This window comes from Phaethon lepturus, unplaced genomic scaffold (assembly GCF_000687285.1).
Source record: "Phaethon lepturus isolate BGI_N335 unplaced genomic scaffold, ASM68728v1 scaffold43673, whole genome shotgun sequence".
Taxonomy (NCBI): Eukaryota; Metazoa; Chordata; class Aves; order Phaethontiformes; family Phaethontidae; genus Phaethon; species Phaethon lepturus.
Window position 1 is genome coordinate 14,543 of NW_010532014.1, and position 14,358 is coordinate 28,900.

The window sequence follows — 14,358 nt, forward strand, 5'->3', positions numbered from 1 at the left end:
CCAACACTCCTCAGCCCTTACTGGAGAGCCTGGAGTCTCCAGCCAGGCCATTCAACAGCTTTGCAAGCAGCGGGATGTGTTGGCTTGCCTTACTAAAACGGCAAACACCCTCTCATTAGGACATGTCTTGTCTGCCTTATTCTGGAAATGTGTGGAAGAGATGAAGCTTTCATCAGGCACGTCTGGTCATGGGGACTATGTTTCCCCTAAGCGAGTTTTAGGTGAGTAGTTTGGATGCAGATGTCTTTACTCAACGCCAAGATTCCCACTCCCTCAGCCCGATCTCACAGTTCCCAAGAGTACAGAAGGACGAGAAATCCCAAGGAATTACCTCTCTGTCCCGCCTGCCTGGGCGACTTCTCTCCATCGCTCTCGCTGCAGGTCCTGCTCTGAGGCCGCTTCCGAGCTTGTCGCTCCCCGTCAGGGCGGGAGGGTGAAAGCTTCCCGCTCTGCCTGTGGTCCTCCCCGTTCTCCAAGGAGCAGTCCAGGCCTCTTTGCAGCTTCACCCCATTCTTCGCTTTTTTAAAAAGGACAGATGTCCGTCGGCCCACGCCGCTGAAAGGGGGGCTGGCAGGGGTGTCTGCCGGCGGCAAGGCCAGTCCGTTCAGGCCGTTGTCGCTGAGCAGGCGCTGGAAGGCTTGGCTCTCCCGCTGCAGTGCCTTCTTGTCAAAAAGATCCCTGTCCGACATCACCCTCTTCTGCAGCTGATTCAAGGACTTGCTTTCACTGATGGGTTTGAGCATTGGAGGGTCCGGCAGAGAGTCCAGCTCTGAGAGGGAGGGTGCAGGTCCTGTGGGTTCCAGGGTTGGAGGATGTGGGGGCTTGGCATCATCTGCTAAAGGAATAAAGAATCTGCTTGAACATTTTAGAAAGAGGTATTCGCATAACTACCAACAGCCATTCCCATCTTTCACTAGGGCCAGGGACAGGCACTAGGGCCACAGACAGGAGAAACAGCAGGTGTTGACTGCTGACATGCACTAGGAGAGCTGGAGCTAAAATCCTCCTGCAACCTCTCACCTTTCTCTCCTTCCTCATCCCCTTCCCTTGATGTTTTATCCAGCCCCTCTTCCCGCTGCACAGGCTCCCCATTGGGCATGGTCTTGTTCTGCTGCTGGGCCAGCTTCTGCCGAATGGAGTTGATCTCCCGTCTCAGGAGCCGGATGCGTCGCGTCCGGGCGCCACTGGACCGCATCGTGCTCACCATGTCTAGCTTCTCCAGCAGCTCCTTCAGCTGGGCCTCCAAGGAGAGGTGAGCCCGGTTCTCCGGGAGGAGGATGTTATCCACTGCATCAAAAGAGAGTGTAACTGTGAAGGGAAGGAGCAAGGCTTCTTAAAGAAGCATTTGGGATCACCGCCACGCCTCATTCCCACCGCTGCTATTCATGAACCAATTGCTTTAGTTCATGGATTTAGGAGTTGTTAACCTTGGAGCTTGGACTTCCTTCCTTTGGGTGAAGAGCAGCTGATTTATCTTGCACTGCCCTCCAGTTCCCGCTACCATCCCAGGGGCAACAGTGGAAGGGTATGTGTCTGCACCCACGCAAGACAGCTCACAGTCCAGGTCCTTGGCAGAAACCTATTTCATTGCCAAGATGAAACGACAAAATCAGACCACAAACAGAACATGTTTGGCAGTCCTCTGGCTCTGCTGAAGGGCTGGCATCCAACGGAGCAGGGCAGACAGCCGAGCGCTGCGCTGTCGCACACCAACACAAATTTCATAACAGACTGTCTGCATCCAAGAGGGCTGCAACATTTAAGACTCGGGTGGCAGACTGCGAGCTCTGCATGCGGGATGGCAGCAGTGCTCTGGACTAAGTTTACCCAAGTTACCCAATCAATGTTTTGGAGCTGCATCTCAAGACAGCTGTGGGAATGGATGTGGTCAAGTTGCCAATAGAAAGTCTCGGCTAGAAGGACTGCTCAGGCTCCAATACCTCAACCCCACATCACCCCCTCCCAGCCCTCAGTGCTCCACTAACCCAGTTGCTCTATACCTTGCTAATTTATAATGAAATGTATGAGCTTTCCTCAGAGCAAAAAATCCTAGATCCACCTTTGCACTGTTCTTTAAAATACCAAAGTTTATACTACAGCCATGGCACAAATCAAATAGCATGGGCAGTTACAAGGCTTCTCCAAGGCAGACATGGACTAGGAGAGCTGCAGCTGAGCTGCACCTAGCTCTGAGTGCCCGGCTCACCTGAAATCCTGCTCTTTAGAGGCGCTAAAGGAGTTACATGGATGCTTAGGTAAACAGATGGGTAGGAAAATTCTTGTGTGCTGAATGATGGCTATGATTTTTACTCAAGCTGAGTGACATGCTCAGAACAACGAACGCAGTTATGATCTGCCTGACGAAAAAAGGTTAATAAACACTCACCATCCTCCCAAGAAAAGCGGTAAAAGTCCTCGGTTTTGGGTGACTCGGGCAGGTGAATCCCCACATCAGTGTCAAAGCCGATGTTTTCAGCCTGCCGCCGCGCATGACGCAATATCGCTCCTCCGAGGTCTCTGAGCCGGACAGCTGCTCGGTGGAAAATCGTGTCTTTAGCATTATACCTCATGCAGTTGGTAACTATAAGGTTAAAGTCTTCCTCAAACTCATCCAATGTTCGGTACAGGTGGGACTCCAGCTTCCGCCTCATGGTGGAAAAATCCATTGGGTTGGAAATGAATTCCAGGTAATCTGGAACCTAAACATATAAAACCTGTACAATTACAAAAACCATTTACTAGCCAACTAGAGCGCATCCATCATAAGCACTCTTAATGCCCTTTCCACCAGCAAGGGGCAGTGCCAGCGGTTCATTTCTGTGTCACCCAGTCAAGGCAGACACATCCTGGCTCTGCAAAACATTACTTGTCTGAGACGTGCTGAAGCTTCCAGAAAACAATACCCTTTTTTGGCCTGGAAGGATACCCACATTGTGAGTCCTCTCTGAGATATTCTTTAGTCCACCAGCAGCTTGGGACAAGGTGGTTTGTGCTTCCAGGGTTATGACAGCACATGAGCTTCTGCCCAGCAATGCCTCATCTACAACCCGTTAGACACCTCTAGGAAAGAGACTTGCCTCGTTCAGGTTAACGGGCTCTGCGAAGATCTGGGCAGCATCCTTCTCCTGCAGCAGCTCCAGTGTTGTGCGTAGAAATACGTTGAAAGGGGTGAGCTGTAGCTCCATAGCAGCCTGCTAGCGATGAGTACAGTTATCGAGGACTGGTAGGTATGTGAGTGGTGTCTCCCTCCAGCTTCTGCCGAATCATCACCCCAGCTCTACTCAGTGGTGGGAACCTCAGGTCATCGTACCACTGGTCTGGTAGACTCACTGCTGAAGAATTTCTGGCAAACACCTTGTGCTCCCCATGTGCAGGATGCACATTAGCAGGCAGCACTTTGCAGAGCCTAAGTGCACAGTCCAAACCTTTTGTATGGGGAACTCCTGTTTACCCAATCTCATAAAGCCAAAACAAGAGAAAACCCCATAAATTAAAAAGATAATACGACTAAAAATGAAAACAGGAAGAAGCTTTTCATGCCTGGTAAATTATCCTGTAGAACTCCCCGCCTCAAGATATTATTATGCCAATTAGCAACATTAGACAAAAGTTAAAAGTATGTAGGTGTTTACATGAACACCGACATCCACAATTAGACTAGAGAGCATAAACAAAGTTTAAGATATAAGCTCTCACACTTCAAGACAGAAGCCAAATAACAACAGTGGTTAGATGTCTGCAAATTCCCAACACAGTTTCTTACATCCTTTATGAAGTCTCTAATACTGTCTGATTTCAAGCAAACAAGCTGTAGCTCTGGTTTGATCTCTTACACTGAAATTCTATTCAAAGAAGACTGGAACAAGATAGAAGTATTTCTTTCTCCTTTAACGTTTTAATTCCTTTGATCTTATAATCCCTTATGATGTCATTAAATCAAGCACTTCAGTAGCAAAGGAAAGCAAATCTGTTTACATAAAGCAAACTGCATTTGACGTGTTCAGCAACAAGACAGCATCAGTAAGAGAATGAATGAAGACAGATATAAAGGCCACACTCTTCCCCCCAAACAGGAAAGAATCCAACAAAGTCTGAGGGCTCTGGAGCATCCTTCTCCACTCAGATAAAAGCTGGGATGGGACAGAGCTCCAACTAGATATCCTTATCCTTTTTAAAGGCACATCATAGTTTCACCAAGCTTTTATGGATTTAACCAACTGTGATATGGATATATCAAGATATCAAAAGCAAACAGAAACAAAGCCCAAGAGTGGTTTTGGTTTTTTTTTTTGATCCTCCTACCTAAAATATATCCGCACAGCAACCAGGACTGAGCTACTGCTGTAAATCAGGGACAACGTAGCAAATGAACCAGTGCTGGCATTAAAGAGACTCCAGGAAAACTGTGGGCAGTTTTCTGGCTGCAAAAAAATGGCTTGCAGAGGGGCTGTGATCAGAGGATGCTGCTTTCCCCCTGCCCTGCAGACAGCCTGAGAGCACCCAGGCAATGCCTGAGGCCACGCGTACAGGCACACCGTGCGCAGGGCGAGTCTTTCATGAAGCTGTCCTTGAAGATATTCATGCCAGACAGCACAGTTGTGGCTGCAGCGACCAACCAGGTATGGCAAGCAAAGACCCTCAACAGGCAAAGCTGGCAAGCGTGGGAAGAAACCTTAACTGGTGCAACTTTGGAGAACTGCACACAGATCAAAGAGGAAATTGGAAAATTTAGTAAATGGTCTCCATCTTAAAACTTTTTCTTCTGAAAAAAGTACTTCAAGGGCAAAACACAGGAATTTTTAGCTTTAGAAATGAAAAGCAGAATCGTGATCTAGACCTTTCTCTGGAGTAGACACTACAAAATTCCTGAAATAAATATTAAATGAGATCTGACTTCTACTCTGCAAAATACCATGGTCCATGCCCAGAAATATGGCCCAGGGTGCCATAGGTCAGGAATCAAATTCACCATTACTTATGCAAATACATTTTCCCAGCACTCTGCAGCCCAGTCCTGGCACAGTGCAAGCCTGTGACTGACACAGGGAGAGACGGTTGTCTCTAAAGAGGAAAAGGATCAAGAAAAACTGTCGTGTTCCTCCTCTGCACAGGGTGCTTGCATGGGACCACAGCTAAGAGCAGCAACTTGACAGCCAAAACTACCTACCTGCTCCCGTTTGAGTTTTTCCCTCTTACGGATCAGCTCGATGAGCAGCCGTGCCCGCTCCAAGTCATGCCGCAGTTTTTGCCAGTACTTCAGCTCTTCCTTCACTGCACTGGTCTTCTCATCCTGCTCCTTCTGTAAGACATAGCAGTGGGGTGAGATGAAAAACATGCCTGGCTTCCTGCGTTTGCTCCTCTTTCTGGGCATCCATCTGTGAATTGCTCTCATAGTCTTCCTCTCTGCCGGTCTCTTGTTCAGACTATGACCCCTTCCTTCCTACAGCATTTAGCTGTCTAACAAACATAGCATCAGCCTTTCTGGATTTTACGTTATCTGTGAAGTTAGGCCTAAATCATACTGTAGCTACACTCTGGGAAGACGCTGCAGTGCATGCTCATTTACACCCTCCCTGTTTTTATACCCAAGTTCATTACAAAGGGTGGAAATTTTTCAGTTGGCTGCTGTGCATCGAAAAAGCAGCCCAAAGCATTTACAATATAAAGGCAAGGCAAGCAAAAGCATGGGAGAAAAGAGCTATTATTATCCTCTTTGTAACCAATAAGAAATAGAGCGACGGAAAGAAATTTGTCAAAACACAAAGGAACAGCCAACGCTGGGAGATGAGCTCACACCTTCCAAGATACAGTTCAGTGGCTTCCCAACGCAATCATCCTTCCTCTCCCAAATCTGTAGTTTGTTAAATGGTTTTGAGGATACAGCTGTAAGTGCACACACTTTCGCATGATTGCCAAGAGAGGACAATTGTTTCACAAGATCTTGGTGGTTTATATTTATAGGACATTTGTTTTTAAGAAGTTGAGGATATAGCTGTAAGTGCACACACTTTCGCATGATGCCAAGAGAGGACAATTGTTTCACAAGATCTTGGTGGTTTATATTTATAGGACATTTGTTTTTAAGAAGTTACTTATGGTAAATTGCCAACTTAATACACCAAGGAAATGCTGCACTGCCCCAAGCTCCGGACTGAGGAGTGGGAAATATTTTTTTGATTAATCACCCAGAGCAGTCTTCATGCAAACCAAAAGCCTATGAATTCCTCCAACTACAGTAAAAATACACGTGCACAACATGCACAATAGCTACTGACAGGCTTGTTAGGGGGTAGAGTCTGACTGCTTCGTTACTTCACCGACTACTTCTCATGCCAAACACAGTGCTGTTTAATAGCATCGAGATCGAGTGACTCTGGACGCCAGCTCAGAAGAGGAAGAAAAGGAGTCCAGAGCTGATGATTATGTCTAAACTTCCACATGAATGTGCATGGGAGGGTCGGAAATTGAAGTTGCAGGAAGAATGACCCAAACTGGAATTTGGCCAGGACTCAGGAGCTTACACCCATTTTCTTGAGGAGGGGATCTTTAATCACTCATGAGGAACGTGGTTTTATGATTCATCTAATAGATCAGTCCACCAAGGGCCCATTACACCCTCGCACAATCCCGGGTCTCCTGACTCAGGGGAAAAACTCTTACCTGCTGGCTCAGCAACACCAGTTCTAGTGGCACGATGGATATCCCACCGATACACTAACTCAGCTCTTCAGGCATGAGCATACCAAGAGGAGACCAAAAGAGACTTAAATCAGGTCACTCTCTGATCCTTTCACCCTCACTCCCTTTCCCAGCCACGCACCGAGCACATCTCTCCCTGGCATGGATACTGCTCCCAAGCTCTCCATGTGGGTTCAGCTGGGGACCAGTACCTGCTCCGCATTCCTCTGGGACTGGAGGTGCGAGTGCAGGCGCCGGATCAGGGGCACCCCGTTCCTCGCCTGACGCTTCAGCAGCCAGTAGTTGTGGAGCCTCTGCATGAACTGGTTCTTCCGCTGGAGGGAGAGGCCGCTGCAGATTTTGTTCAGCCTGAAGGAAGCAAAAAGGTGTCATGGAGCCAACTGCAAAGCTATGGTGACTCTGCAGACCCTGGTGATACCGTCAGGTTTCCCAACAAAGCTTTGCCATGTTGTGTCAATGCACGCTCTGAACTACACGTGTAACTGGTACAATCTGGGATCTCCCCACCGTGAAGACATACGTCCCCACTTTTCACAATATATCCCTATGTTAGTAGCAGCTTGGCTGGAGGTTCTCGCCAAGCACTTGCCACAGCACAGTCAAAGTACGCAATCACCAATTCGGCTCCAAGCCTTAATTTCAAAATTACTTTCAGTGTCAAGAACTTTCCTGGGGGCCATTTAAGTCTGATGTTATTAAGCTGGAGTCTGGGAAACTAACTTGACAGGAGTCCAAGGATAATATATCACCTATTTTAACCTTTTCAAACCATTTGTTAGATTATATGTGGCGCCTTATCAGCAGTTTTCCAAAGCTTATCTGTTAAAATACCGGTGACACATCACCACACTTCCTAAGGCACCAAACGAAAATTCAGCACCACCTAGTTCTGCATGAGAGAGAGCTGGGAGAAAAAAATACACAGCCAAATTCAAAGCTGCTTGCAATACTGACAGGTTTGTCATGTGCTGTAATAAAAGGAGGAATTAAGAAACTATGAAATGGGGAGATTAAAAAAAAATTAATAGCAGGATGACCCTTATCTGCCTGCCAACTTGTAATGCCTGAAGTGTTTTAAAAACACCTTCCCAGACTTCTATATGAATTGAGATGCTAGATGGGTGTTTGTTGTTAGGGATCACCATGGATTCTGCGTTACACAAGAGTTTGGGACGGCTGCTGGGCAAAGCAGGGAAACCACAGTGTGCCAGGGACACTCATGAGGAGGAACACTGGTCAGGAATGATACTGCAGAGCACTCTTTGAACACAGTTATTGCTGGTCTTGACTGAAGATTCAGTGTTTCCAAGGTCAATAAGGAGAGGGATCGAGTCCTCAAGAACAGATCCTGTCCAGCTCCAGCTGTCCAGCTCCTTCCCTAAACCTGCAACACTCACCTGTAAGAGGGGATTTGTGTGACTGTCACCATGGGCACAGACGGATGCCCGTTGGTCACATCATCAGGCTCCTTTTTGATCTTCTGCTTCAATTTCACTTGGTTCTTTTTCAGAGACCCTTTGGGAGGGCCAGAATTGGCTTCCTCCTCTCCCTCCTCCTTCACACTGTCCTCCTGCCCCTCACCACTAGCAGCTGGAGACCCTTTTTTCACCGTTCCAGGTGGGGAATGACTCCCACAATAGGCGGTCTTGCGCACGGTGAATGTTGTGCCATTGATGCTGGTCTCCCTCATGGGTTCGATCTTCATGAAGAGACCAGCCCGCTGGGCACAGGTGACATGGAAGGCAGTGTAACAGTTCACCTTGTGGCATTGGATAGCAGCTCCCATGCCCTTCTGTTTGCAGATATAGCATGTGAGCTTCCACCGAGCCGGGGGGATGTTATTTATCCCTTCGATGGGCTCCAGGAACACAGTGTTTGCAAAGCAGACCTCTGGGATCCAGATGGCACAAACCACGTGAGCCCAGCGGCCATCGCTGGTCTGCTTGAAGGCTCCACCTTTGTTTGGGCAAAGGACACAATCCACAGGGTGAGAAGGGGACTGTAAGCAGCAGCGGCAAAGCCACTGCCCCTCGGGGATATAGGGCACGCCGTAACACTCCTGGTGCACAGCCAGATTGCAGATATCACAGAAGAGGATGACGTTGCTGTTGTGACACTCATCGTCCATGCAGACGCAGCAGAAGGCGTCCTCATCGATGAGGGACTGCTGAGCCCCATTGTTCCGGCTCTCAAGGTAAGACTCCTTTTCCAACCGATCCACCAGCAGCTCAAAAGTGTCAGCAGAAACTGTCCCATAACCATCATCCCTCCTCTTCTCATTGACCATTTCCAGCCACGCCAGATCCTCCTCATCCATGTCATACTCCACCTCTACGTCGAGGTCCTCAGGAGGCTTTTCAATGTACCGGTAGTAGGCAGCAGGGAGAGGAGAGGCATCTGGCTGGCTGAAGGAGTCCACCACACGGAAGTTGGGTTGGGGTAAGTGTAAAGACGCTCCTGGTGCATGTTTGGAGCAGGACTCCTTCTTCTTGCCTTTGGAAGGTGTTTTCTTAGACTTGGAAGGGAAAAGGGGCTGCTCGCTGTTTTCCTTGTTGCTGTTGCACTCTGTGATGTCCTGGGCAGTCAGCTCATCCTCTGTGATGATTTTTAAGGGATCATAGATGCTGATGCGATGAAGCCGCCCATCGATGTCTACCTCCACGATCCGCTGGGCCTGAGCGTACGTCAGTGTCTCCCGAGTTGGTGAGCACTTGAGGCTGTAGGGCGAGGGAGAACGTCTCCCCTCCAAGTTCTGCCGGGACCTCCTCCGAGGCTTCCTCATCGCTGCGGTCCAGACACCCTGTTACAAAACAGGACAGAGGCCAGTGTAAGCCAAGAAGACAAGCAAGGAGCAGCACAGACTCAAAAACTCACTCAGCGTTGCAATAGAGCAACATTTCTACTAGCGAGCCCAGCAATTTCAGATATGCTGAGGCCTCTTCAACATCTTAGATACAAGCAGGTAATGGATTTATCTGCTTGTAAAGCAGGTAATGGGACCATTTCTTGCCATGTGTATCAGAGCAATGCACAACACCCTCCAAACTTCTCTATTTGCACGTCAGGAGACATATATACCCCTATACCATCAGATGAAAAGAGCTCAAATTAATTTAACAGCATAGCATCCAAACACTCTGCTGTGCATTCAGCTCAGCAAACCATTCAGATCCCCCGAAATTCAAATAGTACTTATCACATCTTCTTGCACCGTTCACACACTAAGTTCACACAAGCCAAGGGGTTCTTCTCTGTTCTTTTGCCTGTGGCTTTTCTTTTCTATCCCCAATAGCACACAAAATGTGCTTGACGTTTTCCAGACGGAAAGGAAAGCACTGTTCCTGCCTTATGAAAGCAGTTCCCAGTCCTTTTTGTCACTGAGCTCCATATGAGAAAACTAGCAGTGCTCCCCCAGTCCAGGAGGGAGCTCCTCCAAGTTTCCCACCTCAGGGCTGCCACCACCACCTCTTTCTTTCCCACATTGCAGATGCAAAAAGCCCTGTAGTGAAAAATTATCCTCCAGCTTTGCTTTCCCTCCTCTCGCAGACGTAGCTGTTCCTTACACCCCTCTCCAGACAATGCGCGCCCAGCGGTCCATGTCCTTCCCGACACGCAAAATGGGTCACGAAAGCCCAAACAGAACCAGAGTTGCTCCATTTGTCACTGAGCAACACAGCAGGCGCTAGACGTGCATCCCTTCTGCTCTTCGGTGGGATCCATAGGGAAGTGAAGGGGAATGAGCATGGGAACAAGCAGCATGGATCCAGGTGGACTTACTAGCTCTGGTTCAGCCTTAGCCCCTCTGGAGCCACAATCCATGTTCAGGCACCGGAGCCGGTTCTGCACGGAGGGTCCGAAGGGGTACGAGCAGGAAAGCAGCAAGACGGCTTCAAAACCACACCAGGAACTCTGCAATGGCTCAGAGCCTTAACGAAAAGCCCAAGCCAGCTCTGCCCTCACAAACTGCTAATCAGCAACCCAGATAATTATTTGAGAGTCGGCTCCTGACATTAAGGAGGTGCCCGTCAAGGGGGAGCGGAGCAGAAGCCTGGCCGGTGAGATGAGCTGGGGGAGTACAGAGACGCGGCGGCAGGAGCCCGGCGATCTGAGGGCGAAGGAGGGAGGCAGCGAAGAGGGAAAGCAGAGAGGAAGCCAAGTGAGTAATGCAAGCGAGAAGGGCAGTGTCAGGGATGGGAACATGAGTTATGGGAAGAAATGGGCTGAGGCAGAAACAAGCCGAGAAAAGAGGGAGAGGAGACAAAGAAAAGCAAATGTAAAATCTCCCTGAGAAGATATGTCAGCCCACAGCTTATCTGTTGCTATGCAGAGGCCTGAACCAGCACCTCACCCTTAGTTAGAGCAATCCACACTTTCAGCCCCTTTCTGTGGGACCCATGGACAGGAAAACACACTGCAAACCCACAATTTGTACTTAGCCGTCGCATTATTTCTGCTCTGTGAAGGCCATAGCTCCACAAACCCTCAATCGTGTGAGTCAGAGCAAGCAGCACCTTGCAGGACCGGGACCTCCAAGAAGTCCTGAGCTTATTCCAGAAAGAAGTAACAAATTCCAGGAGTGGCACGTTTTTCTTGAAAGTGCTGGCTCTGTGAACCATAAGACTACGCCATGATATGACCAGTGTCCTAAGAAACAAACAGGCTTTGGGAAAAGCTTCCAAACTCTCCTTTGCACCCACAGAAATAAGCTGGGGGTGCCAGTTTCAGTACGCACAGCCACAATGACGGAGCCTGTAGGCACAATTTAATTTCAGATTACAACTTCCACCTGCAAATATAGGTACCATGAATTTCAGAACCTTTGCCTTAAAACTCTAATCAGCCACTTGATCAGCAGACTGCAGAGATCCAACTGCACTTGTCCCAGCTGAGCTCCAACGGCTTCAACCAGTAGGAAAAAAGAATTTTAAAATGAGGGTATAAAGGCAACTTGATCATCAAACGAAAAAACTGGAAAATCCTGCTGACAAACAGGTCTCTTACAATTCAGGTGGGTTATGAGCAAAGAAGATACTGGAGGATAAAGTAACTAGCACGAGCTGACCACACTCATTTAATATTGTATTCAGGAAAAAACAAGGCATTAGCCCATTGGTGTGAGTGCTAAGGGATGAGCAAATTTCAGTGAAACAAGCACCTCAAAGAAGGGTTATTTTACCTGTTGACAGGAAAAACAAGGGTACAGGTTCCCATTGCTTTAGTGAAACGATCAGTATATTGTCTAGGGAAATTACCCAAAGCGGGCTTTCCAACCACAGTGACTGACTGCCATAAAACAACCCATTTGTAAAACACACAATTACTTAGTGCTATGCAGACACATCTAAACCAGCATGGAAATTGCTGCCAGTGAGAGCTGAGTGCCTGGGCTAAGACGTGCAGCCAGGTATTAGGAGGGACACAGCTACCCACCTCCAAAATACCTTGAAAGCAGCAATGAAATGAACTCAGACACACTGAGCTGAACACTGTGACCTTGTCTGCAACACAGAAACTTCTAAGCAGCAATCTAGGAATGTTTTGATCTTCTTAGCACGCTGGAAAACACCTCCCAGCCAGGGATAAAGAAGAATCCCTCTGCAAACAGCACCCGTGTGTGCCAAAATGCTAAACACACTTGACTTCAGTGGGGTTAAATGCTATTTCAGCCTATGCTGTTTCTGACCCACCACGGACAAAGGTTGCTGATGTGAAAGCAGAAAGTTCGAACAGTCCACCTCTCGCCGCTGCCACAGTGGGCTCAAGGCTTTCCAAAAACCTCCCATCATCCATTTCCACTGGGTATTGCACCAGGAGCAGGGGGTGAGGTTCCTAGAGAGCACAACTGAGCACACAACGTGGCTACCACGCACAAAGCCACCAGAGACGAACTTAATTCCACCCCAGGAGTTTGCTTAGGAGCAAGCTTTCATACCTGTGGGCCACACATGCCTGGGAGAGCTGCAAAAGGCGACTAAAAAAACCAAGCCCCTCATCAGGACACTTAAATTTAGTACACAGGGGTTGAAAGCTCCACTGAAAAAAACTGGTGAGATCCACGTATCGAACACCATCACAGTACGGGCTCCTGTTGTACACACAGCCTGGAAAATCCAGCACAAGTGGATCCTCTAAAGGAAGGGGTAAATGTTACCGTGATTTTCATCCATGCAACGCTATGCTGGCCATTTCCAAGGGTCAGAGGCACTCTCTAGTACCACAGAAGACCTCAGTCTCCTTCCCACCCCTCCTTCCCACCACAGTCCTTCTTTCCAGCCTTCCCATGCTGACAACCAAGGATTTTCTTTCCAGCACTTCGTTTCTTTGCTAACCTGCAGAGGACACGAGGCTGGAGCTCAGGGCAGTGTTGCTGGGGGAGTTTCCTGGCCCTTTCCAACGTGGCTTGGGGATCCCAGCGAAGAGCTGGGTCCCTCGATGATGAAGATCTTCAGTGATTTGCAGCGAGGAGAAGGCCACCTGGACCTCGGCAGGCAGGCGCAGATGGGAACAACATGGCTCTTGTTCCACTCCGGTGCACCCTGATTACTGGCAGTGGCTACAGCTCATACAGCCCTAAAACGTCTGGGGTGTGACATTACTGAAGACTGCCTCTCTCCGGGACACGACGTCAAACGCAAGGTCTGGAGACGTTCCTCCACGACGCCATCCTGTGCTGGCAGCCATGCAGCTCCGGGCAGGCGCTTGTTGCCGTTTGCTGTGATTTAAAACCCGTTCCTGTGCAGCGGGGAACGGACACCTACGGAGCTATTTAAGAAACGCATCCGTAAAATAAAGGCAACGGATGCCAGAGGCAAGAAACAGCCTGAGCAGTCGCATCCCCCTTTCTACATTTCTTTCACCAACCAAAAACACCGGGTGAAGCTCCTGCCGCCCTTGCCGATGTCCCTCCACCTTCCCACTATGTCCATGCTTACCAGGGGCCCGTATTCCCCCCAGGCGCCTGCCGAGGGTTTACGCTCCTCACGCCCACACTGACACCTACGACGAAGTGTGTCAGTGCTCAGCAGAAGTCGCGGAGAGCTGCCTGCCCCAGCATATGCAGAGATCTTTATCGACCCCCTGATATTTCTGTAACCAAGCCGAGCTGATGGGAGATGCACCAGGCTGCAGGAGGGGAGCTCCTTCTGCAGCGGGGAGGGTGTGAGACATTATGTACAGCTGCAGATGAAGTTTAAGGTAAACTCTGGGCTCAGCAACAGATAGTGTGTGCCACGAGCTGTACATAGCCTCAGCAGCAGCGCTGAAGGAACCGTGACATGCCGCGAGCTGTGTCTGGCCTCAGCAGCACTCTGAGGGAAGCGTGACATGCCACGAGCTGTGTCAGGTGCCGGCTGGGAGCTCCTCTCAGGAGCTCCCCTGTGCAGCAAGGGCCACGGGACCCCTGCAAGGAGCCCCAGCAGCAGCCAGCGATCTGGGTCAAGACACAGCAGGGACCCGGACAAAAATAAAGCCGACCCGGGTGGAGGAGAAAGCGCGGCGGGTGCATGCGATGAGCTACCCCGGACCTCAGCACCGGGCCCTGCCCAGGCGGGCCCACTGCCCCCGGGGAGCGAAAAAAGTCCCCAAGGAGAGAGGGACCAGGGCGGGGGAGAGCGAGAGAGAGAGCACGCAGAATTAGAAGGCTATTGGTTATAGTTGCCG

General features: G+C 49.4%; 1 protein-coding gene across 1 annotated transcript in view; it reads right to left on the reverse strand.

Annotated features, from left to right (window-relative positions):
• Positions 1 to 10,518, reverse strand: part of BRPF3 (bromodomain and PHD finger containing, 3) — a 21,988-nt gene extending 11,470 nt beyond the window's left edge. The window contains exons 1-8 of the mRNA XM_010284723.1: positions 10,477 to 10,518; positions 8,097 to 9,499; positions 6,891 to 7,047; positions 5,147 to 5,299; positions 3,078 to 3,194; positions 2,387 to 2,699; positions 1,021 to 1,287; positions 332 to 832 (exon numbers count right to left, since the gene is read on the reverse strand). Coding sequence (XP_010283025.1) covers positions 332 to 832; positions 1,021 to 1,287; positions 2,387 to 2,699; positions 3,078 to 3,194; positions 5,147 to 5,299; positions 6,891 to 7,047; positions 8,097 to 9,499; positions 10,477 to 10,518 — 2,953 coding nt within the window. The remainder of the gene's footprint in view (positions 1 to 331; positions 833 to 1,020; positions 1,288 to 2,386; positions 2,700 to 3,077; positions 3,195 to 5,146; positions 5,300 to 6,890; positions 7,048 to 8,096; positions 9,500 to 10,476) is intronic.
• Between the last annotated feature and the right edge of the window lie 3,840 nt (positions 10,519 to 14,358).